This window comes from Cygnus atratus, chromosome 1 (genome assembly GCF_013377495.2).
Source record: "Cygnus atratus isolate AKBS03 ecotype Queensland, Australia chromosome 1, CAtr_DNAZoo_HiC_assembly, whole genome shotgun sequence".
In the NCBI taxonomy this organism is placed as follows: Eukaryota; Metazoa; Chordata; class Aves; order Anseriformes; family Anatidae; genus Cygnus; species Cygnus atratus.
The window spans coordinates 151136109-151161160 of NC_066362.1; the positions used below are offsets into that span (position 1 = coordinate 151136109).

Genomic DNA, 25052 nt, shown 5'->3' on the forward strand with positions numbered 1-25052 from the left:
CTGTTGTAATCCTACTTGCTTCAGAAATTCTGTATAAGAGCCTTTATAAGGCTGAAACAGTCATATTCACATGCTTCAAGTGGCTTAACATGGTAGTTTTGCAGTGGGCTAAGTTAGTCCTATGTGGACACAGTGTCCACAAAATTTAGCATTTTTGGACAGGCAGCATCCTTAAAATGCAGTAGTCCTCTACGTTAATAACAGGTGATTTCTGCAGTAGTCCTCTATGTTAATAACAGATGATTTCTGCTTGTCATGATTCAGGAACAGCTGATTTGTCACTCCTTCTGCTGCCAGCTGAAAGATGTTTTCTTCTTCGGAAGAGGAAGATTTTTTTTTATTTTTATTTTTATTTTTAGGTGAGACCCTTTAGCATTAATGTTTAACATAGAATTTCCCAGCAGTATGAAAAAGTGTCAAAAAATTGGAAAGTTTACTTTCATATAGAACTTACTGAAAAATGACTAACAGGATAGAATTTGGAAACTTTCTGTTTTCCAGAGCCAAAGATAGTAAATTATAACAGAATATTTTAACTACATTTTACACTGCATTATTAGAAGTGCTTAAATCAAGAGAATGTGCTGAAGCTGTAGCCTGCTATGCAAACTATTAATTAAGCTGAAATGCTGGTTGGAAAAAACTAGTTAATTTATCATCTTAAAATGGCACTTGAATATAATAATTAAATGTATAAAATCTAGGTACATTTTTTTCATAACTGTGTAGTCTGTTGCCTTTCAATTTTTCTTAATAGTTATGTGTTAACTGTGATGACACACACTGAATATTCATCCATGTGATGATTTATAATGTAAAACTACCTATATCCTAATATAATTACTTCAAAGGTTCCTTTGAAATTGGTGAGAAGTAAAGGGGGAAGAACACTGAGATTTCATTTGCAGGAATATGGATATCCTGCCTTTGGATAGTGTTGCTGAAGTGAGTTTATTATGTGTGTGATTGACTGATATGAAATCAAATTTTGTTTTGTTTGCCTTACTTGTTAAGGAATTTTGAGACTCTTTGAGGTAGAAATCCAGCTGAACTTTTTTTCTCTTAATGCTAGACAACTATAAGTGAAAATTTGACAGTGGGATCTGAATTCAGATTAAATTATACTGTTTTGAAGGACAGTTGAATTTAGGAAATGGAAAATTTTCATCAGTCTATGGTAATAAAGTATTTAAACTAGTTGAATCTTTTGTTGTATATATTAGGAACTATTAGGGTTTACTTGCTTGTGAATACAGTGAATGCTTTATTTAGTAGCTCTAACCATATTTGAGTGAGCAGGTTCTTGCTTTATATCTTAATTTTAGTATGCCTTATAGTGTCCTTCCGTATTATTTTAAAAAATTAGAATATTGTGTAGCAGGCTTTGTCTTTTTCCAATGTTAGCAGAGATGGATAACATACTGAAAAATATATTTAAGGTCCAAACTAACTCCTGTACTGTTAAGGTATTTTTCACTTGGTGTTACTGAAAGAAGATTGGGTTTCCTGAGCTAGATTTTGCTTTTTCTAAAACACCAGCAAGATGCTCTAATCTTATCTAGCTATAAAAATAAGGCATTGGCTTTTTAAAATATTCTAAATATGTCAGTTGCTAAGCATTTTTGATTTTTTGTGTTTTTTGCTGGAAGCCGTGCAATTAGAAAAAAATCTACACAGCATTTATTAATGTCCCTTTCTGATGCTGACATGTAAAAGATAACTGTAGCAAGACCATGGGAAAGTGTGCAAACCTAGACTATGATCAATAGTCTTAAGTAGCAAGTTACAAAAACTTACAAAAGATGAGTCATACAGTAAAAAGAAGGAGTTTTAAAAGGTACAAGTGACTGGTAGGCACTTCATTTTCCATGCAGTGTGCAGGTGTTTGTTTGTTTGTTTTGTTTTGTTTTGTTTTGTTTTGACTTTTGAGCCCATTCTGGAGATTGGAGATTTGTCAGTAAAAGATTTTTTTTTCTACAAAAAGGAAATAAGCAAGACTATGTGCTTCACCCAGAATAACTGCTGATACAAGTTAGGTGCCACTCAACAGCTGTCTGATATGCAGACTGGTCAAAATGCCAGCTCTGAATTCAAGCTGTTACAGCCTAATCTCATGTGTTCTTATTGCTTTAGCACACAATATTCTCTGAAGAAAAAGTTAATAAAGCAATGCATGGAGGAGAAATAATCAACACTTCTACAACTGATGTTAGTCAGCTGAGTTCCTATTCTAGTGAGGGGAGGGATACAAGTTTTAAAAACAGGCCTGCCATTATATGTTAGATTAAACTGTCGTAGCATACAAAAAGACCTCAATATTCAAACATAGTTGTGCAACGTTAGGTATTTAAATGTTATGTCTAAATACATGAATATATTGCACAATTTTTATAGGTTGTGAACACTATTTTAGGCATTCAGAACAGCGTGTTGTTTAGAAATACGCTGAAATACTGGAGTTTCTTGAAAGATATTGAAGTGCTATTAATTTGCCTGCACTCCACTTACTTTGTGGATGTTTTGTTCACATTATTCTTTACAGATGAATTATATTCTCTGAAAATATATATTTTTTTATCTTTTTACTGTCTCTATCCTCTGTTAATTATTTTCTATTTTCATTTCTTTTGACACTGGTCTCCCCTGGCACACATACAAATATACACACACATTTTGTTTTATTCTGTTGTCCAATCTGACTCCAGCTCTTGCCCATCTCTTCATGATCTTTCTCTCTCCTCCAAGTGTATGCTTCTTCACTCTGTTCATATGAGAATCAGCTTTTTTAGTCGGGAATCATGCTTTCTCTTCTAGGTTAGAAGATCTTGTCATCTTCCTTCTTGATTTTCATGTAAAATTTATACGTTACACTTTATTTTCTTATTACATGTTCCAGTTCATCTCTCTTATAAAAGCTTTTGAAGGTATGTTTTATAGAGGATTTTCTCTTCTCTCTTTCCTGATACCCGTTATAATGCTGTTCAATGAACTATTTTCTAGTGTTATCATATTGGATTCACACTTAGGTTTTTTGTTGTTGTTGTTGTTAGAAAGAATATCATTCATTGTGTATTTTCAAACAGAAAAGTACATTTATATGGCTAGCAACTCAAAATATTACAAGCAAGTGTCTTTATCTTGAAGCATATTTAAAGAAGCAAGAAGTCTTTTCAAAGAAGTAATGGCGTGATGAAGAAACCGTCATAACTGACTAGCTTTACACGGCTATTGTATAGTTAGATGTGTTATACTGCAGTAGTACCTCAGAGACCTAGTTATGGTCCAGAAACCCACTGTGTGCTGTAAAAACAGAGTAAAGTCAATTTCTGTGCTATAGCTTTTGTACAATTGAGGAATGACATCCTTCCTTCAGGCAGCATCTCTCTTAAATGTGTCAGCAAAGCAGAATATTAAATGGATGACTATAACACGAGTCAGTAGTAATATGCTATTATTCTTGTATTTCTTGTAGAAGCCCAGTAGAATAATATCTATAACATTTTTTTAGAGTTTCTGGAGTTCCTTGCAATCCCCATAATCACATCCCATCAGACCTGAACTTAACTACAGTGTTTATAGTCTAGGGAATTCATGGTATGTTCTTTCCTTCTGCAAGGCAACTTGAAAACAATTGTCTTCATTTTCAATGGGTTAAGATCCTAAACATGGTATTGTCAAACTGTAATCGTTTATGAAGCAAACATAAGATAGCAAAAGGTGTTGATTTATAAACAAAATAAACTCATTTAATTATATGCCTGCATTTTTACAGCTGGTATTTGCTTGACACATTGCCTGTTTACAGTACAGTGAGTGATTAACTGTTGTGACTAGAGAATAATTATTAATTATATTGCAATTTGGGAACTGTTATGTGTGTATCTAATAACTTAGGTTGTGCTACAAAGGCTGTTGGGCCAGAGGAAGTTAGTTACATTTCTAAGTAATTAGGAAATGCCTGCATTGCACTTTATGCTCTGATATGTGTATTTTTAGTGAGCTGTGTAGTACTAAGCCTAATTGCCCCAGACAATAGATTCATGGCCTAGAATCTAACTGGAATATTCTTTCCTCCATTTCTGACTTGAAAATTCCTCTCAAGCACAAGTTCATTATGAAAAAGTACCTGTATTTGTGCAAGCAAGCATTTTTGTTTCTTTAATACAATCAGTTCAGAAAACTTCATTCAAAAACATTGGCTATGAAGAGTAAGATGTTCAAGAGGTTGATAATAGAATACAGATTATTTTCATTTTGAGGATAATGGTTAAAAGCAAAAAACCTAGAGAATGGAAACAAAATTGTGTGATCTCATGGACGTTGCTTTAATGTTCATCTGAAACCTGTGAAAAATGTCTGGTCTCCTGCATTTAATAAATGTTACCACTGTTGCAGATTTTTTTTTTCACTTTTTTGAGCAATACCTGTGTAGGAGTAAATGGCTGAAAACAGAGCTCAATACTCTCATCTAGTAAATAGTTTATCCCATCTGTTCTTTCTTCTACTTCCCTAACATCCAAGACACTGTTGTTTTGTGATGATTACAATACTGCTATTTTGGATCATCTTTCAAGACAGATCAGCCTCACACAAAGAATTTTTCCACACTATTTCCCTGATTTCATCATAATTTTTATATGTCCCTCTTCTCAGCCTACAAAATAACTTTCCATACAACAAGTAATATAACTCCACCCACTTGAAATGAGGAGAAATAAGGGAAATTTCATAATGGAAAGTATAAACAATCCAGGTACATGTTATCTTAGCTCACTGGTTTTCCTAACAGTTGTTCTTCTGAGACCAAGCCTTTTGCTTCCAAAGGAAAATGGTGTGCTGGCATGAGGTATATCTCATAAATCATATTCAAACTTTTGTTGAAGTTATTGACCCACGTCACAGGTTTCCTCCATCTCTTGGAGGAGCAGAAGATTTATATTCTACCAGCATTGAGCTCTGTGTGTTGTCCAAGAAATGTCCTGAATCACTGAGATTCTAGCAGAGCACAGTCAGTTATAGTTGTCTCATTTCCTCAGTTTATGGTTATGGTTCTCTTTTTTTTTTTTTTTTTTTTTCCCTTCTATTAATCTTTTCCCCTCTTTTACCAAACAGAATTTCAAGGAAACTGGAAATTCCAATGTTTGAATGTTATTTTCAGATGTGTGTCTTCTACTTGAGCTCATGTTAAAATGTTACAGATATAGGTGAATATAGTCTCTTTCTATAATTTTGGGAGAAATTTCATTTTCTGCTTTTTTTTTTCTTGTTAAATAACTAAGCTCTTGGTTGTCTTTATTATTTTTATTTTATTTTATTTTATTTTATTTTATTTTATTTTATTTTATTTTCCCCCAGTATTCTGGCAGCTGATGCATTCTTTACAGTAGATAAAGCTGTCCTTCATCTCCATACAAAAGTGGGTAGACTTTTGTAACTGTTAGTATTTAGTCTTTCACTTTTTTAGAAGTCATTCATTCTGTACTCTTAATTCTGTGTACATTCACCATTTGCTGAACAGAGCTCATCCCAGCTAGAAAAGGCTTCCTGCATAGAAATGTCTGCTTTTCTTTTTGTTTCTGCACTGCCTGCTTCTGGTCCTGCATTACAGCTGTCTTTTACTCAGCCCAGCGGGACACATTGTTTACATGATGACATCTATATAGATACAAAACTTTATCAAGAAAAAATTATTCTGAAGATCTGTAGGAGAACTCCCAAGTGGGATAGTGTTCTTCTGAGAAATAAAAAATCTTTCTATTGATTTTTAGATTAATTCACAAGAACCTCTTGAACATATTTCCAATATGTTATATCTTTTCTATACGGAAACCACCTGACTCAGGATACTCTCCGTAAAGCTCCAGCAACTTCAGTGGAGCTGTTGGGACACAACATTTTTTCTGGAAGATGAAGAATGATAATTTCATTTCAGTAAAAATATATGTATTTAAAACCAATGTTTCTGTTTTTTGTTGTTGTTGTTGTTGTTTGTTTGCTTGTTTTTTATTTTTTTGGTCAAGAGCAGCAAATTTTGCGCTCTCTCTTTTGCACAAATCTTTCTTTGCTCTTTGAGGGTTTCATTCCATTAACATGGTTTTGGTGAAAAAAATTTACGTATTATTTGAAGATAAGATGACTGAGTGTAGAGTTGATGGACCTAGCTCATGTTACCTGAACTGTTCAATGAGATTTTGGCCTTCTTTAGTATTCTGTACTCTGTTTACTGTGCGGGCTTTATTTTGATTAATCTGGGCAGGACCGTATATCTGGCAGCGAACTGCTTTTAACAGTGATATAATCTGACTGCCAGGTCTGTTAGGATATTCCTGCTTAATCAAATGTGTATGACTGTGGGGAGTTTGAATATGCATGAGAAATCCAAGTGTGCTATCCTACATCTTCAGTCACTGATATGTGTAAGGAAGACTTGACCGGAGGTCAAGGTAGGGTCAAAACAAATTTCACAGTCAAAAAGCCAGCACATGTGGCCCCATGCTGCAGTTCCTGGTTCTTCTCCTTGACGGAATTTCTATCTGAGATCCTTTCTCCACTGGAAAACATTTCTGTAGGTACAACAGTAGAGGTGGTGTGTTCTCTGGATCTGTAGCAAGATTTTGACTTTAAGCCCGCTTGAAAACTCTGCATCAGGTAACTCAGACAGAAATTGTATGTTTAGGAAGCCCAAGGTTGGTGGATACCATATGTCTGTATCACTTGCCTGTGTGTGGTAGCTACCGGGTTGCTTTTTCTTTGTCTTCCATAAACCCAGCAGGTCATTTGGAGGTGCTACATAGTTCTATTCACTTGTGATTTGTGCATTTTCAGTTTTCTTGACTGTCTTAACATGTCAATGTTAGTGAATAGCTGTTCTTTGCTACCTAAATAAAAGAAGTTTATAACTTTTTATTTTGTATCTATAACAAGGCAAATAGATCATTTATTTTGCTTTCAATGTATTTTAATTGCTCTGTTCCCTTGCATTGATGGAACATTTCTATTTTCTCATAGCTTCTTTAGCTCATAGTTTAGTCTTTTATGTATTGACTTATTTGATCTTCAGACTGCCTTCTAACTTTACTTGTGTTGATTTTACTCTTGGAAAAAAATGTCCTATAGATGTTGAATATTTATTTCCATTTATTGGATTTTGCTTCTTCCGTCATACTGCTGTTCCCTCTTGCTCTGTCTACTCACTGTGACTTAATTATATTATTCTAAAGGAGACTTCAAAAGGTGTTGAAGAATTTTAACCTTCATATGTTTACATCTTTGCATTTGGTGTAGATAATTTTTTTATTAAAATCTTTTTTTTTTTAACATCACTGTAAAGTTTGTAATGCTCATAGTACTGTAATAATTATCCTAAAATGTACACCTTAATTACATTCCTGTTACTATAGCTTAGTGACTGAACCGTGGTTCCTGTGTGAAATGAAGGAATGACTTATGATTTTCTCAAGAACATCTCTTTTATATTGTAGAACATGTAGTTAAAAGAAACATGTTTAAATTGACAGGGACTGTTTATGTACATTGTGTCATCTTGTAACATTTGACCTGTTACTGCATGAATATCTAACCCCACCTCCCCCACCCAGACCTCCTACTTTTGGCTTAGTTGCCCACTTATACTTTGAGATTTAGTGTGTAGACTCAGTGAAATAACCTCCTGCAACAAGGTATGCATTTCAACAATATTTTTTCAATCTTCTTGTACTTATCTACAACCAATTTTGACCCACCTGCCTCACTCTGTTTAGTAGTCATTCCATCATATTTGTCTTCTAACATCAATTTCTCTTTATCTTGTTACGCATTATAGCTGTGTAACAGCTGTTGAATCCTCTTAGTTTAGGGTAGTTTTGTAGGCATGTGATCTCTGAAGTTACCGGGTGCTAATTCCCCTTTTCAGTACAAACATCAAAAAAAACCACTTCTTTGTGCTTCAGAAATTTCCATACTTAGTGTACTCAAGATAGGACTTGACAGACACTAAGAAAAGGATAGTCTGTATTTCAAAACCTGGAAATTCCAAAATTTTCTGTATGAGTCTCGTTGAGACCGCTCATTTGCTTCTACACAAAAAGAGGCAGACCTTGTTATTTTTCTGAGTCAGCTACTTACAGATGGAGTTTGTTGTGTAGTTTGTCTCTCTTTCCTTCAGTTTTCTGCGTTATATAAATTGCTATAACTCTTGGTTTTCTTAAGAGCTGTCAGATGGCACTGGTCACCATATGCTTCTATCTTCCTTAACCTAGACCACACTCTAGATGACACTATGTCCTCACTCAAAAGACATCTGATTTATTCTATGGGAAAGGAATTTTTAAGAAATACTTGAAATAAGCATTACTTAGTTCTGTGAAGATATTCCACTGGGTACAGAAAAAATGTAGTTGTCTGCCTGTTCATGAGCAGTGTATTGAAAGCATTTTAATCTTCTATACCAAAGAAACGAGGCAACAACATCTGCTGTATGCAAAGCTGAGATTTGATCCTTGATGCAGTTCTTGCCACTATTGTTATCAACAAGACTTATTACTTAGTCTGGATGATTTTATATGAAGAATTCCTCAGGCTGGCAATAAAAGGGAGTCTATCATCTCCTGACTACATTTCTTACCACTTCTGCTTGTTGTATGGAATCTTATTTTGTAGGATGGGAGGAGACAGGACATGCAAAAGTGTAAAATTACGTACAAGTAATTGTGTTTGTCATAGTCTTGTTTTCTCCCATCCTACCTTCCTCCCTCTTTCTCCTTTTTGCATTATAGTGACTTTCTCCACATTAGTATATTTCCTAAATCTGAAAAAAATCTCTTTTTGTTCCCTTCCCCGCCCTTTTTTTTCTCCAATGACTACAAGGGGGAGAAAGGGTGGAAGTTTACTGTATGTAATACCCCTCTGATTGACAGTCTTTTTACCTCCTACTTCCTAGTAGGTAGATAACGCTTGCTGTATGGGATCTTGTTTTGTAGGGTGGAAGAAGAGGGAGGACTACAACAAACACAAATAGTGGTATGTAATTTTCCCTTTCTCCTTTGTCTCTCCCTACTTACCAATCTTAACACAGAATGTTCTTGATCGTATGATGATGTTTTGTACTGCTATTTTCTGCTTTTTATAAAAAACACAACTTCCCAGCTTTTGTTAGTTAATTGGCTGAAGTATTTTAAGAAAGAATGCATATTTAAATACAATGTATTTAAATAGGTGTTGGGTCACTCTGTACTCATTCTTGGTCACAATGAGACTGAAGTTAAACCAAACAGATTCTATATCCCATTATTATACCTTAGTCCTCTAGGATATAATATATATCCTATATATATATATCCTCTATTCATACACTATCTTTTAAAACACCTTTAAAAGCCTGCAGTATATCAGATATTGGAGAAAACAGCTGTGATGGGAAAGGGCAATTATCTGTCTATTAATTAAATCTACTATATTCATACAGTGTGCTATTTTTCCAAAAAGCTAATACTGTAGATCTGATAGATAACTGCCTGATTTTCTGGGTCAAAATTCATTAAAATATTGTAAACTTAAATTCTAGTTGCAGAGTCTTAATTAATTCGAATGGCAAGAGGCGAATCCATCCAGCCTTGCACAGCAAGGATTGTCTGGAGGTTAGAGGGATATTTCTCATAAAATGAAAGGGAAGATCGCTGCTAAGCACAGGACCTGTATTATTTTTAAGGGTAGGCTAGCACTTTAAAAAGTACTGTGCTGTGTAGTGTTTGATCATTTTGCTCAAAACCACAGAAGTTAGCCATATTATATCTTTTTTTCTTCTTCTTCTTTTTTATTTTCCTTTATTAAGGTGCCCTTAACTTCTGCCCTCATGTTAAAATGGTACAAATTGGCAGTGTTTATAAGGAATATATATAAAACATCATAGTTGTGGCACAAAGATTATGGAAAAAATACTGAATTCAGTTATCAAAGGAATAGAAAAAAGCAAATGATGCAAAAAAAAAAAAAAGCAAAAACTTGTTTCAAGAAAGATACCATCTTCATTAAAGAAACTTTTCTTAGAATTATTAGGTTATTGGTTCACTATTGCCCAAGAGAGAACATGCCTGCCTAGTGAATCATTACTACTTTCTATGACACCCTTAAGATCTGGAGAAGTACGGCTACAGCAAAACAAAACAACAAAAAAAATAGTCATATATTCAATTCGTAAATATCTGTGAAATAATTGTGAAATGAAAGCTGCATTTGCGTTTGCCACAGTGATCAGAAGGTTCTTCCATTTCAGCTGAAAACAAGAGTGAAACCCAACAAAACCTCGGAAGATTAGTGAATCTGTAGTCCTTTTGATAAGGGCACATTAGGGATCAGATCCTGTATGTTAACTGACCCACACAGATTGTATGTCAAGAAAGTAAATGGAAAAGGTAGAATAAATTTTATCTGTTTGATACTCAGTAAAATAATCTTAATATCTGCTAGGAGAAAAACCTATTATAATGGATTACGTTAATTCTCAGCATGCTGCTGTGGTTTATGGACTGACCAATGATGCCTCTGGTCAGAACATTTCCTTCTATTGTGAAACTAGAAATGCCTTTTTTTTTTTTTTTTCTGGTCCACTTAAAAGGAAATTCAGCCTTTTGGTGGAATATTTCCCAGTCTAAGGTAAAATCTAAATTCGTGTTGTCAACATTGAGCAAAACTACTTCATCATGCTGGGAAATTAGTCCCCAAAGTGTACTTTATGCAGATAATAATTTGATGTTTTGGAAAAATATGAAATAAGATAATAGAGAACTAATTAAGATGTAGAGGTTTTGCATGTCTTTTCCTTCTGGCATTTGGAAAAAAGTTAATTGCTTTTATTCTGAGGTTCATAATGTTACCATTAATTTTCATGATAACTTTGTTGCATAGACATGACACATACTGAATAGAGCTGTCTGTTTGATAGAGAGTGTATGGGCTACTAAGATGTCAAGAAAAATGGCACTTCTAGAGTTGCGAATTATTGTGGACTAAGTTCTAATTGAGGTGGATGAGGAAGGAATTGCTTTTCTTTTTCTTTTTGTTTTAATTTAATCTCATTTTATTTAATTTTATTTTATATGATCATGATTTGTCTGCAAAACCTTCACAAATCCTATGGAAATGATAGCTTCCTTCTCTCCATGCAGCCTAGAAGGTTGTCCATTTTAATTTCAAGAGGTTTTCTTGGACTATAGCAGAGTGGCAGCCACCTCTGGGTTATATTCTCTTTTTCTGAGTACTGTGGATGAAATATATTTTAACGGGAATAGGTATGTAGTGACTATTTTACCAGGAGGAATGGAAAGGAGTAGAAGAACTTGGATACTCCAAGAGCCCGTGGCATCACTGTGGCACCTAAAGTCCTGGTTAGCAACAAAGATCCCATTATCTGTGTTGGCTGAATTGTGAGTGCAAAATATATGTTGCATCACATCAGTCTTGCATTTTCTATATTTCCTGCAAACAGTGTTTGCAACAACCCTCCTAATGTGACAAAGTAGATATGACAATTTGCTAAGACTACTACAAACCTTTTCAAGCAAAGCTTTCCTATGGACATAAGTGGATACTTCGAAACAGATATGTGGTTGTACTTTCTGCAATTTGCTAGATTTTTATTATATTTCTATTATAAATAGTGAAAGGAAACATTTACGAATACTGAATGGTTGATTTTGAGAATGGATAGCTAGAGTATGAAGTTTACCATATTTAAAAAATAATAATAATTCTAGTTCTTCAGTCATACTGAAATTTCACATTGTTAATGAGAGATGGCGTGGCTGAAATTCTCTCAGAACCTGAAAACTGCTATTTAGGTGTAACAAATCAATTAATAGTAGCTGTATGTCCATGCCTGTTTATTTTGCAGCTGGGATATTCTTTTGGCAATCTTTTATTTTTCTTGTTTTATGCCAAACATGTTATGTTTTTCTTACTGTGAGTATAATGACTTTTGCCTTTTAAAATCATTTCTGGAGTCCTCTGTTTTTGCTCTTTAAGCCTATAATTATTATAACATGTTTGTAAACATGCCTATCCATTTTGTTTTGCCTGTTTCGAACTATTAATAATTCTCATAAGAGAAGAGATTTCTCAAAGTACCAAAATGGGATTCTGACGGTACTATAAAAAGTGTTAGTTGTGGACTTGATGTTGAAAAAAAAGAGATGTCAGCCAAAGAGAAGCAGCAACTGCCTGCATCTACTTCCTAGGGCAGGAGAATTACCAATACACTATCTTTCCTGAGGGTGTGGCAAGAGAAACCTATACCATGTACACAATGAAATGAACTCCAGACTAACAATGCTCGAGAAACGTCTTCATGTTATGGCACCACTGACTTCTTTGAAGTTATGTCTGACCACCACAGCATCTTTTTAATGATTCAGCACATCTTCCTTTAGCCTTGTTAGGAGGTGGGCAATAGGTTACCTATTCAGGCTCAGTAGAGACACTGGCCCCATCAAAAGCTGTTCCTTCCCAACCATTTGTCCTAGCACCATGGCCAGGATCTGGGGAGGAGGGAGGGTAAATTGTTATTTTCACATTTCTTATCAAGCCATTTGTAGCTCTGAGAGTTCTACTATTTCTGTTCATGTGAGTTTTTGATAATTCATACACTGAAGTGCTTCTGCATTTTAAAAATATTAAGTTTATAAGAGATTGAAAAAAGCAAAATTTCTCTTTTCAACAGATGATTTTTTTTTCCAGTGAAGTGGACTGTGTACGTAATAAGTTTATAACACAAAGAGAGATTAGTGGTCTCAATAAAAGTTAGGTTTCTTTACCTTATAAAGAATGAAATATAAACATTAGGTTTTATTCTTTTGCCTAAGAAACCGCATGCTATTTTTTAATTTTCTGGTCAGAAAACTGGTAGTGGTCTTCCTCAGAGACCTTTCCAAAGTTCTGTGTTACATGTTAACTTCCTTTAAAAAGATAAAACTGGATCATTAATAGAGAATTTTCTTTTCAGTCCTTTCATAAAATAATTTAGTTCATATTTAATTAATTTATTGTATTTTTATTCAGTGAGCATAAGAAAAAAAGTGTATCAAAGACACCTTGTAAAGGAGGGAAAACTTGCAGTAGTACTCAAAAAAAAAAAAAAAAAAGCAGGTTTCGTAACACTGCTGTTCAGGAGGTGTATTGGGATGCCAAGCCTAAAAGATGTTGAATCATCAAAGATAACTAGACATTTAGTCAATTCTCTGAGGTAACTTAAGGAGTTCTCACTGAGAAATCTGGCTTTTTTTTTTTTTTTTTAATATCCTTTCTCAAATGTTCATGTTTGATATGCTCAGTTTAAAACACATCTGTTTGACAAAGTATTTAAACACTACAGAATTATCCAAGAATTTGAAAGTCATGTGGTCTCTCAACTCTCCCACAGTGACCATCAATATATCTCTCTTCCATCAATATGTTTCTTGTCAAGCTACATGTTGTGCTCTGCATTGTTTCCAAATGCCAGCCTAAGCTGCTACTGTCAATTCCCCTCCCCCTCCCCACTTATTTTTTCCTTTTTTTCTGAATATATCTTACTTTTAGAAAAACAAAACAAAACAAAAACACACCTGAGGCAGAGGGTGGCTGTATATGAACATGCAGAAAAAAAAAAAAAAAAGAAAAAAAGGCAAATTTTTGCGTAAAAAGGAGCCTGTCTTAGATGTTCACTGCACGGAGCAAAACAGCACTCTGTGATCTCATGGTCTGGACCTTTGACGGGAGAAATCAGTAGAGACGCATGCTTGGATGAGTGATCTAGAAAAAAGCAGTCCCATGCCTATGTCTTCTCTGTTCTCTGCATGTACACCGAAGACATAAATGTGTGTAAAATGTATCTTAAGCTCTAGCATCAGTTTAGTGCTTACCTATACTCCCCTTAAACCTGGGAGGATTATTTGGCTGTTTTCTATGCAACTTCAAAGAACATTTCTAACACAGAAATAAATTATTTATCAATCAACTTCATTTTAATAAACAGATATGCAAAATAGAACAATGACCAAAGGAGTTTAATTTAATTAAATACTTAGTAGCACTTTTCTTATTTCTAAACTGAAACATAATACTTCTTTTATACCTGTGAAGCAAATATAATGTTTTCTGATTTAGAGCAGAGTTCAGAGAAGTTACTGTAATGTTAATACGTAGGGAGGACCATGGCTGAAAGAACTCCTGCTTTTCTATCTGTCCAAACTGGTATTTTGCTCTTCTGAGTTCTTATGTTATTTATTTGACCTAATAATTTTGATTATGTTATTTCCATTTGACCCACTGAGTTTGGAATGTTAGCCATGTTTATTAAGTGTATTAGAGTCAAATAATTTACCATGGAAACCAAAGATTTCCCAGTCTTCACGCAATATTCTTGGAACCCGTCTTATTAATAATGGAATTTATTTTGCCATCTGCTTGATACAACTGATTTTGTTCAAGTAAGCTGAAGCAAAGGAGATGATGTGGACTACATGATTTTTAAAACATCTCTTCTTGAAAAAAATTGAAAAATATACCTTATCTATGAAAGGCTACTGATTGTGCTTTTTAGCACAGTCATTTTTTGATATACTGCTGACTGTCCCTTTCATGTAAGACATCAAAATCACATGAGTGAATTTACAGGGGTTCTGACTGGGACTCTGCAAGTCAATAGGAGCTAGGGCAGTCCTCCCTCTAAAAATAAATGGCCTCATTTTTAGACTTTGAAGAAATTTTCTCTAAAGCAAGAAAAGTGTCACTGCCAGATGGTGATGGAAGCATTACTACAGAAAGGGTACATTAACAAAGATACACTCAGCAAAGCAATTGCTACCATAGTTACAGGATGCTAAGCATTTTCAAATAAATAAGTAAATACAATTAGCCTGTAGTATTTAGGTATCTCAATGGGGAAAAATAATTTTGGATTATTTTTTCCTTTATGAAATGGAAGGGTTTTATCTACTATTGCTTAAATTTTTTTACAGCACTCTCCTTGCTTACTTAGTGTGTTCCTTTCTAGTTAAGTACCTTTATCAGCTGTATTTATTTTTTGTTCTAAAACAAATACTTTTAATTAGTGTGATGGTTTTACCCAGCTGGGCAGCTGAGCTCCACCACAACTGCTCTCTTACTCCCACTCCTCAAAAGGAGAAGGGGGAGAAAATACAATGCAAAGGGCTCATGGGTTGAGATAAGGACAGGGAGATCACTCAACAGTTATCATCACAGGCAAAACAGACTCAGCATAAGGAAATTAATATAATTTATTGCCTATCACTAGCAGACTAGAGTAGTGTGTAACTAAAAGCAAACTAAAAACACCTTCCCCCCAGTAGATCCTCTCCCACTTCCTCCTACTGAGTGGCACAGGGAATGGGAAATGGGGATTGAGGTCAGTCCATAACACTTCATCTATAACTCCTTTCATGGTCACTGTCTTCCCTTGCTCCAATGTGGGGTCCCTCCCATGGGATGCCATCCTTCCCAAACTGATTCTGTGGGGTCTTCCCACAGGCAGCAGCTCTTCAAGAACTGCTCCAGCTGCTCCGTACCACGGGGTCCATCCATCAGGAGCAAACTGCTCCAGCACAGGTCCCCCACGGGTGGCAGCTCCCCCCAGGCCCCCTGCTCTTGTGTGGGCTGCAGTTCTGGCCCGGAGCCTGCTCCTGTGGGGGCTCTCCATGGGCCACAGCCTCCTCCAGGCCACGTCCACCTGCTCCACCGGGGGCTCCTCCACAGGCTGCAGCATGGAGATCTGCTCCACTGTGGGACCTGGCTGGAATTGGTTCTGATCTGACATGGGGTAGCTTGTGGGCTCTGCTCACAAAGGCCACCCCTGCAGATCCTCTACCAAAACTTTGCTACATAAACCCAATACACTTAGTCCCTTTCTACATTCTACCACCATATCTGCATAACTGAACAGAGTGTAATCATCTGTATGATTTGGGAGAATAATTGGACTTTGATAGCGTAGTATGGCAAAAGGTGAAATTAATGTTAGCGTTATAAGAGCTCCTGACTGTCTTTAGTTTGTGACTGACAGCCTGCTGTGTTAATTACCAAACAAAAAGGTAGTTTCATGGAAATGCAGACACATTAAAGAGTCTAGAATTTGGTCTGAGTCACTATAAAGTGGACTAAATAAAACCTTAGAGGAAGGAAGAGTCTGAGGTAGAAAAGAAAGTTAAAGCAAGTGTATTTTAATATAGGAAGCAGTAGTACGTATTTATTACCACATGGCCAAGGATAACAGCTTTACCATGATAACATCTTTATTGTTGCATCTGTGTGCTGTGCAGATTGTGGGGTTTTAAAGTGTCTTATAAAATCTGTTTGAGCCATAGCAAAAGTTGAAGAACTCTAATAAATCAAAAGAAAACCAGGCTCCTCTCTGAAAGGGAGAACAATGCTGTTTGGGTATTTCTTCCCTCCTCTTTTGCTAGAGATATTCATCAGATATCACTTATTTAAATAAAAATTGTGACCTTCTAAGCCCAAACAGAAAAGGTTAAGGCCAATCTGACAGGAGTTTATAGGTGAGAGATTTCTCATCTTTACAGGAAGCACTGATGAGATTTTGGATATTTTGTTCTGGAGATCTCTGTATTTGAAAAAGCATTCTGACTAAAGGCCTGAAAAGGTTGAGATGTGGCATGGGATTGCTCTTGAGCTAATTTGACAACTTGTTAGTTTATATAGAAATTGTGGCAATTTTGTTGGTAGCAAATCATTTTCTCTTTAAAGTGTTCACCACTGACCTGAACATATGGAAAATTGGTGTTGCTTCTATAGCTGAGCTCTCCATTCTGCAGGATAACACTATGTGCTGCATTTGCACCATCTGTCACTATTTTAAATATTTAGATTAATGGTCTAACACTAATCTAATGTCTCAAACTATTAATTGCTCTCGATCTGTGGAAAGGGAGACAAAGAGAAAATGATTTCCTCCAGGAAGAGTTATTCTAATGTAGTTTTCCACTTAAAATATTTTGTAGATCTGGGCCAAATACGCTAATACAGTTTAAGCAAGCAAAATATTCAGATGTGAATGATCCATAAATATACATAACAAATCATATTTAATTACATTTTGATGTCTGGATAGAAGCCAGTATGTTTTCTCAAGTCTCATAGGGAAATTGCACAGGCTATTTATGCATCATTTCATAAATTGTTTTACCACCATTCTTAGTTCTGTTCTTGAAGCATATTTTAAAGCTGACATCACTGGCTAAGACCAGGATCATATTAAAAACAAAACACAAATTTCAGCGTAAAAGCACCAAAGAATGTTCTGGTGAAACTTTTTCACTCAGCCCATCTGAAAAAGTTTCACATCTTCTTGGATGTGTTTTTCCTCTTTCTTTCAATGCAATAAATTTCACCCATTAAGAGATTTTTGATATTTAATTTGTTATATTAGGCAGTCTTATAAGCTACCTCTAGCCTTCTTTCAATAGTTGGATATGTTGAATTTACTAATCATTTTACATCTGTGGAATATCAGCATCATATCTTGAGAGAATATGGTAGGTAATTGTTATATTTGTGTTAACATTTATTAATAATAATGTACAGTTGTCCTGAAGAAATGATTTGTCATCTGAAATGTACACCCACATAAACACCTTTTAAAATGTGTCATCAAGTTTCTTAATGATAAACAAATGCATTGTAGCTTTTGTTTTGTTTTGTTTTTCCATTTACTCCTCTCACTTTTGGGGGTGCACACTTTTAAAAAATGATTTTGTTGTTGTTGTTGTTATTAACCCTTTTATTTATCTTCTCTGTAGTAGTTAGTACCTCATTTTCTGTGGTTCCATAAATAGATAAAGATTTCAAATACATTCCCAGCCAGGGCAAAAGCAAAATCCAGAGGAACCAAGAAAAATATTTTTTTTTAAATATACAAGAGTTATCATAAATAAGCTGCACTGTTGCTTTAGCCATTTAGTACATGTATTTATGCGATAGAGAAATGTGCGAGTATATGTTTATTTGTCTTGGCCTTAAAATTAGTCATTTTTTCCAGACATTTATTTGCATGAATATTTAGTTTATTATGGTATTCATACTTAGTCTTGCTAAGATAATGAAAGATAAATTTATTACAAAAGCTGTTATTTTCTTACACATGTGTAGCTTACTTCACTGCAGGATACAACAAATTAATTCAGCTATATTTGTTGTGCAGGCCTGCAAACCCAAAAAATTAAATAAAGTAAATCTGACTGAACCAAACAAAATACCAGGAGAAGTTTGGAAATGGGTGCTAGAACACGACAATGATATTTTTGGTCTTGATCAATGATGAATCAGTGAATCTAAGCCAGGGCTAAGTAAATATTGCCGCTGACTCAAATCTGCATGAAGCCTTGAAGTAAAGGTATCTCCCATGGATTATATAGACATCCATGTGCCATCTCTTAGGCCACATAGGCATCCAGCAATGCCATCTCTTATGCAAATTACTTCCTTCTATGTGCTCATAATTGCCACACATTTATGATTTCTTGGCTCAGGCAGAGTCACCTTTCTGCCTTGAGGTTCTCCTCCTGTTGCAGTTGGCATTGGAAGAGCATTGCTGGCAAGCCTCAACTTGTTTATGCCACTTTCCCACTGTGAGTGTTTTTGTGTCCTTCATGAAGTAAATTACTTGTCACAGAGCTTGTCATCAAATGTCTGAGACTTCTAATTTGTGAATTTAGTTAGGGAGAGTTTGATTAATTTTCCTTTGATGGAAACTGACCTTCTGTACGGTGTTACACACAAGATTTAAATGATATTCTGTTTGGTGTTGTATACATGATCAAAATGATTTTCAATGAAAATGAAGTTTCATCCATCACAAATTGTTGCAGTTGAATTGCATTATCTAAAATTATTCATTTTTAAAAAATCTACTATTTTTGGTAAGGAAAAGATGAAATGGATGGTCTGTAATATATAGATATATTTAAGTCTGTTATGATCTAGAGGATACTTGCACCAGTAATAGCTTTGGGGTTCATTGCTCTTTTGGTGGCACGGGAGGGGTGGGGTAGAGGAAAAGGGAAGATGGGAAAGTAGTTTTAAACGTTAAAATACAGTAATATATTTGGGGGTAACTACAAGTATTATTTAACAGTTTGAATTCCCAGAAAATAAAAATAAAGTTAGGCAATTGATTTTAATTTGTGTTTTACCAGACAGTGTTCTTATGGTTTGTTTGATAAATACCAACTGTTTAATTTTCTTTTGCAAGGAAGATTCAGCAAAACTTACTTGTATTTATCAAAAAAAAAAAAAAAAAGTAACAGTGGAAGGAATATGTCTACATTCACATTGAGCCATTTTTACTGTGAAATTAATATGAAAGGAAATATATTTTTGTCAATTTTGAAATTTAATCAACAACTTGTAATTTTTTAATTTTGTATTTTTTTTCTTCCTTCAAATTTTGGGGGGCCTTTTTTTTTTTTTTTTTTCTTAAGAAGTTTACTCAGAGAAAGTAAAATGAAAGATTGAAGGAGCTTCATAAAATTTATAATGATGTCAGGAAAGAAACTCTGTTCAAAACTTTTAAATAAAAATACTATCCATTTGTTGTTGAAATTTTGGATTATGTACTGAGGCAAGTAAATAGGAAAATCACTTCACTAACTATCAGAACAGTTTGGTGTTGAGTATTTTTTAAAATTATCTGATTTACAGCATTGACTAAGCATGGCTCTTTTTTTTCTGCTTCATTTAGATAAGTATTCTGAGCTGAAATGATGCATTGTATGGAAAAATCAATGTAACGATCTTTGGAAATGCCTTTCAAATTAGTAAAATAAAAGTAAGACAAAATACAAACAAAATGCTATTTTTTAATCAATATATTACAATAAAAAAAAAAAAGAAAGAAAAACTAGTATTTAAATTTCATATAATTCTGAGCATGCAAGCCTATTTTAAAACAAGTACCAAAATGCTCTACAGCTGCATCTACTTAGGAAAAAAAAAAAAAAAGCTTTAAAATATCACGTCTCTTGCAACACTACCAAATGAGGCTTCACAATCATAGGGGAAAAAGTCTTAGCTAGTATTTTCTTTCCTCTTGCTGTATAGTCATCTCTCAAATTGTACCCTGATTCAAGTGCATGGGGCAGCAGATTTAACTTTCCACATGTAATCTTGTTTGATTATATGAATTTTATTTTTAAGCAATTTTCTTCAAATTCCTATACGCGTGTATACACAATGTAAATTTTCCAGGGAAATGTTTCAATTATTCTTCCAATCACAGTGCTTATATACCAAGTAGAAAATGCTGTTAATCTTGGGAGTAACTGTTCTATGATTTGACACATCAGTGAGCATGCTTATGTTGTGCCTTTTAAAAATGTTTCACTTTACGTGTATCTGTATTTAGCTTGTTCTAAGGTTTTATTTTGCTTATAGTGCCCTCACCTGTAACTTGGGGCCAACTGCAGAACTTTAGCATTTAAAGTAGCAATTTTGCCTGCATCTTAACCTGAGAAATAAAGCTAAATGTATTATTTTGACAGCTGGAAACAGTTAATGTGTTCCAGCTGACTTTCATTAGTTTGAAAGATTATACTTGACACATTAATGTGGTTTTAGTATACCCTAAACACAGTTTACTTTTATGTCAAACCTCAGTTGTGCACTTTTGCTCTGTAATGGAGCCTGCAAACACTAATGAAGCAATTCATTGTCACTTTAGTTATAGGTATGATCCTTAATTTTACTATTTATCAAGATGTGGGGTACAACAGATCAAAATAGAAAACAATTTGGGTGGGAGATACAAAACTAGTTTAATTGCTCTTTTGGTTAACGCTGTGCTTCTTTATTTCTCCTTTCTTCAGTTTACTTCTGGCATTTTTGGGTAAAATCTCTGTTAGAAGTTCATAAGAACAGAAGTTCATAAGCACATCTTTCAGTAACAGACATTATAGATTTTTTTCAGAAACACAAATGAAACTGAGAAAGATTATTTTTTTATTTTTTTTAAGACTACTCAAAACCGTCTTCCAAATAGTCATGATTTAAATCTGAACACAAAACTAAATGGATAGGTGTGTAATGTGTAAAGCAGAATGAGTTTTCTCATTCTCAGGTCATCTTAATTTGATATAGGGACAAATACCATATAGGCTACTTTAATTTACACCATTACTCACATTTTAGTACACAGATGCAGGGCAACAGCTGGTAGAGTACAGGTATTTTTCTGATGACAGAGCAAATGAGTGGGGTACAATAGCTTCTTTTTGACAGGGAAATTTATATCTGGCAGGATTTAATCACTGGATCAATCATTGGATTTAATCATTGGATTTAATCACTGGATTTAATCACTGGATTTAATCATTGGATCTCTGAGATTCCCTTTTGTTGGGAACCTTTTTCTCTCCCATGGTCTTCCAGACTATGGATCCTTTGTTCTCATGTTGCCAGTCAGGCAACAGAAGCTAGTGGAGACATAGCTGTGGAAAGTCAAATGAAAACAAAAACAAACAAACAAACAAAAACAAACAAACAAAAAAAAACCCACTTGCTTTATTCTTTTTAAATGGAAAGGTCAACACATAAAAAATAAAGCTTTTGGTCCAGTGAGAAATGGTGCAAGGTGGGGAGAGGTGGAATAGGGACAGCCTGCAGATCAAGCATTAGATTCTAAAAGTTCAGAGTTCTGTGCAATTTTCAGGGCTCAGGCAGCTTTCCTTAGGTGTGTTTTCCTGGCAGGAGTTTATAGATGCTTCTGACAAATTCTTTTTTACAGGGCAGAATCCTACATCCTGTAAATCAAAGCTTGTTCACTTGTATGCCAGTGCATTCTCTTTCCCTCTCCCATTTCCCTACAAGCACACATTTCCATTCATTTCATTCATACTAGCCTTAGTATTTCTCTTACAAATTTCTGCCCTGTTAACAGCAGATTAAGTTTTCCTTGTTCCTGATTAGAATCTAGTAGGCTGTGTTTAAGACAAGTATCTGGTCTTCAAGTTGTTACATTTCAGGAATGTAGGTGAGAGACAGAGAATGTATATGTTGAATTTTGCATGAATTACTGCATTGCTTCATGTCTGCTTTATATATGTGTGTGTGTGTACATTTACACATGGTTACTGTTCTCCTGTAATGCCTCAGAGTCTTAGGCCAGGACACCACTGTGCTGAGGCTGTTCCAAACAGCCTTTCTCGATTTGAAAGCCAAAATTAATGGGACTTTTGGGACCACAGCCAATCTAAATTCAGTTTTCACCATATGTATTTCATGGTCATAAAAATAATTTAATTGTTTTTTATTTTGGCTTCTGTTTTTAGTTTTATTCACTTCTCAGTTTTTAAGCATTAGCATTATGGTACAATAGATGAACAACAAAGACTAAGGAGATATTTCTTGAAAGAAATATGCTTTCAATAAATAGTTACCTCATGATACATTTTTACTAAGCTTAGGTTTTCAAAAATATTTTTTATCTTCCTTTTGAGCCAATTTACATAAGGAACTGTTTCATTCAATAGTATTACAGCTGTCATCCTCAAAACTTGTTCCACTATATATGTTCTAACATTCTTTTTTCTCATATCAAAATATGAGGTTATTTTAGAAAATGTATTTAAGGTGAATATATGTCTATCTATGTATATTTTAATCATAATAAGCTTTGGGAATTTGTATTGGTACAACAGATGGAAAAGGGCACAGGAATTTTTGCTGTCTTGTAATGTGCCTGACATTATAACCTTGGGCAAGGAGTTTGGTTTGACCTTCCAAAAATGAAGATTAACATCCTTTGCAAATATTTGAGATGGGTAGGTTGAAATCCTAAAAGCACTGTCTCGGGAGTTAAAAGCCTGCTTGATTTTGACAGCTTTGACCTAGGCTGATAGCTTGAATGTTAGGGTGATAAATACAAGAGCATCTGCTATTGGAGCAAGCTTCTTGTTTATGTAGTTGAGAAGTGGAAGGGTTTCTTTGGAATTTTCCCTTAGATACTACGGACCAGAGCAAGCTGTGCATGATTTATGTCCAACAAATTATTTTTAAAGGGAAACTCAACTGCAAGCCTTTAGTTTAAGAACAAGGCGTTCTTATAGCTGAACAGGGAAAAATATCGTATTCCTTTGGTTTCAAATATAAAACAACAGTTCGTTCTGTGTGGATGTGTAAGCCTGCCATTGTAACTACAGCTTTAAAGATACAAGAGATATGGATCTGCCAGTTCTGATGGTATTTGAGCCATAGCAACATCTTATTTTTCTTTTCTGATTATGGGATTTGTTAAGACTAGCAAAATGATAACATCATTTAGAATATTCTTTTAAGTGCATAACTCCTCCCATGACTAGTCTCAAACAAATACTGACTTTATTTTAGAATGTGTCAAAAGAAGTGTAAAAGTCTGACTCTGGGAACACTATAGAAACTTCACATTTTTATTTTATTTCTTTTTCTTTTTTTAAACAAAACAAAACACTTTTCTCACATTAATTATTAAAAATGAATTTGGTTTTAAGTTTCAAACTTGCCATGAACTTAATCCTTAACTAAAACATTTCTTCATGGCTGAAGCAAATTAGTTCACACATCTTTATTTCATCCCCAACATGTAATAAAAACCTATATCTATATCTACTGTGATATAAAATTTTGATGAAGCTGTTGAATGAAACTCTCTGAGGCTACTTTCACTTCATGGTATAGGATATTGAGAATGAGCTCAGAGACAGATATTGTCACACAGTCACTATTGTGTGTGAAGCTATCAATGTAATGCAAATTATCTTAATTCAGAAGAATGAATAGATCAGTGGTGTTTTTCTGAATCTCTAGTGGAATAAGAGAGTAGTTCTAGGAGCTATTTTCTGTTTGCTTTTAATTCTTTTGAGGAAATATCCCTTAAATGGAAAATGCATTTGGTTCTAACACTGCTAAAATCATATGCAAGGAGAGCCCTTCTTTAATACGTCATGCCTCTGCTCATTCACATGTAAAGTAGGCTTCAACTGAAATTAGAAAGTTCAAACACTTCATCTTTACTTCAGCCTGAGCAGTCATTTCTTTAACCATTAATTAATTTGGACTATTAAAAAAAAACAACCAAACAAACAAAAAACTATTAAATATGAAAAAAAAAGCATGCCTTTTTAAGTAAAGGTCATAGCAAATTGGGAAGTTAGGAATAATAGAATAATCAACCTTCTTCTTGAGGCTGAGACTTCAAAAACATTTATGGTAACTTAGCAAACCTCCTTTCTGAATTATTCTATATAATCCTTGTCCTTCACTGGGAAACTGTTTTCTTCATGCTTCCTATTTTTGAGTAGCAATTAGTTATCTCTTCTGCCTTTCTCAGGTACTTCCCCCTACCTTTCCTTTTTCTTCTCTTTTTATCCATACTATTTATACACATCCAGCTTTTTACTTAATAGCAGGCTGGAGTTCAGGGTCTGAGTTTAAACACACATCTGGTTCTGGAGGAAGGTGGCACAGATCTCATTGCTGAGGAAAGCAATGTCCTACATTTAATATGTAATAAAGTTATTTCAGCATAGGCAGTTTAGGGCTATAACTTTCTGATGGTTTTCATTAAACTTATTACACAATTTGCTCTGACCATCACAACAGAAAAGATACAAACTATGTATAATAAAGTATTTCACTATGCTTTTTCATATTTCTTGTTTTATGAATAAATATGTGAGCAGAAATAACAAGCGGCTCTCTCCACACCACCCCAACAGAGATGAACATTTTAAAATGCATCTGAAATAAATTTGGAGTACTGCATTTGGCAGCTATTTTGGGTCTTATCTATGAAAATCATTAAAATTTTGCCACTGATTTCCATGAGAAGTCACTTCATCAGTGCTATCACTATAATAAAAAAAAAAGAAAGTGCTTGTTATGAAGTGGGCTGGCATGAAAGAGGTTTTCAAATTCATAATGAATATAAATGTGCAATTTCTATGTTGCCTCACAATGTAATCAATTGAATCTGTATGTTTGAAATAAATGGGAAAACAAGTCAGTGAGCAACTCAA

General features: G+C 34.5%; 1 protein-coding gene across 12 annotated transcripts in view; it reads left to right on the forward strand.

The window, feature by feature from the left end:
- The window catches only part of FGF14 (fibroblast growth factor 14), a 410241-nt gene that overhangs the window by 225029 nt on the left and 160160 nt on the right, over window positions 1-25052 (forward strand). For 5 of the 12 annotated variants that reach the window (XM_050708059.1, XM_050708060.1, XM_050708062.1 and 2 more), the window contains one exon: window positions 8979-9018. The exons of 5 other annotated variants lie outside the window; for them this stretch is intronic. In XM_050708059.1, the coding sequence (XP_050564016.1) occupies window positions 8979-9018 (40 nt within the window). Of the gene's footprint in view, window positions 1-7641; window positions 7680-8978; window positions 9019-17442; window positions 17541-25052 lie in introns of those variants that run through there. 2 more of the 12 variants (XM_050708065.1, XM_035557098.1) reach the window with 2 other exon arrangements.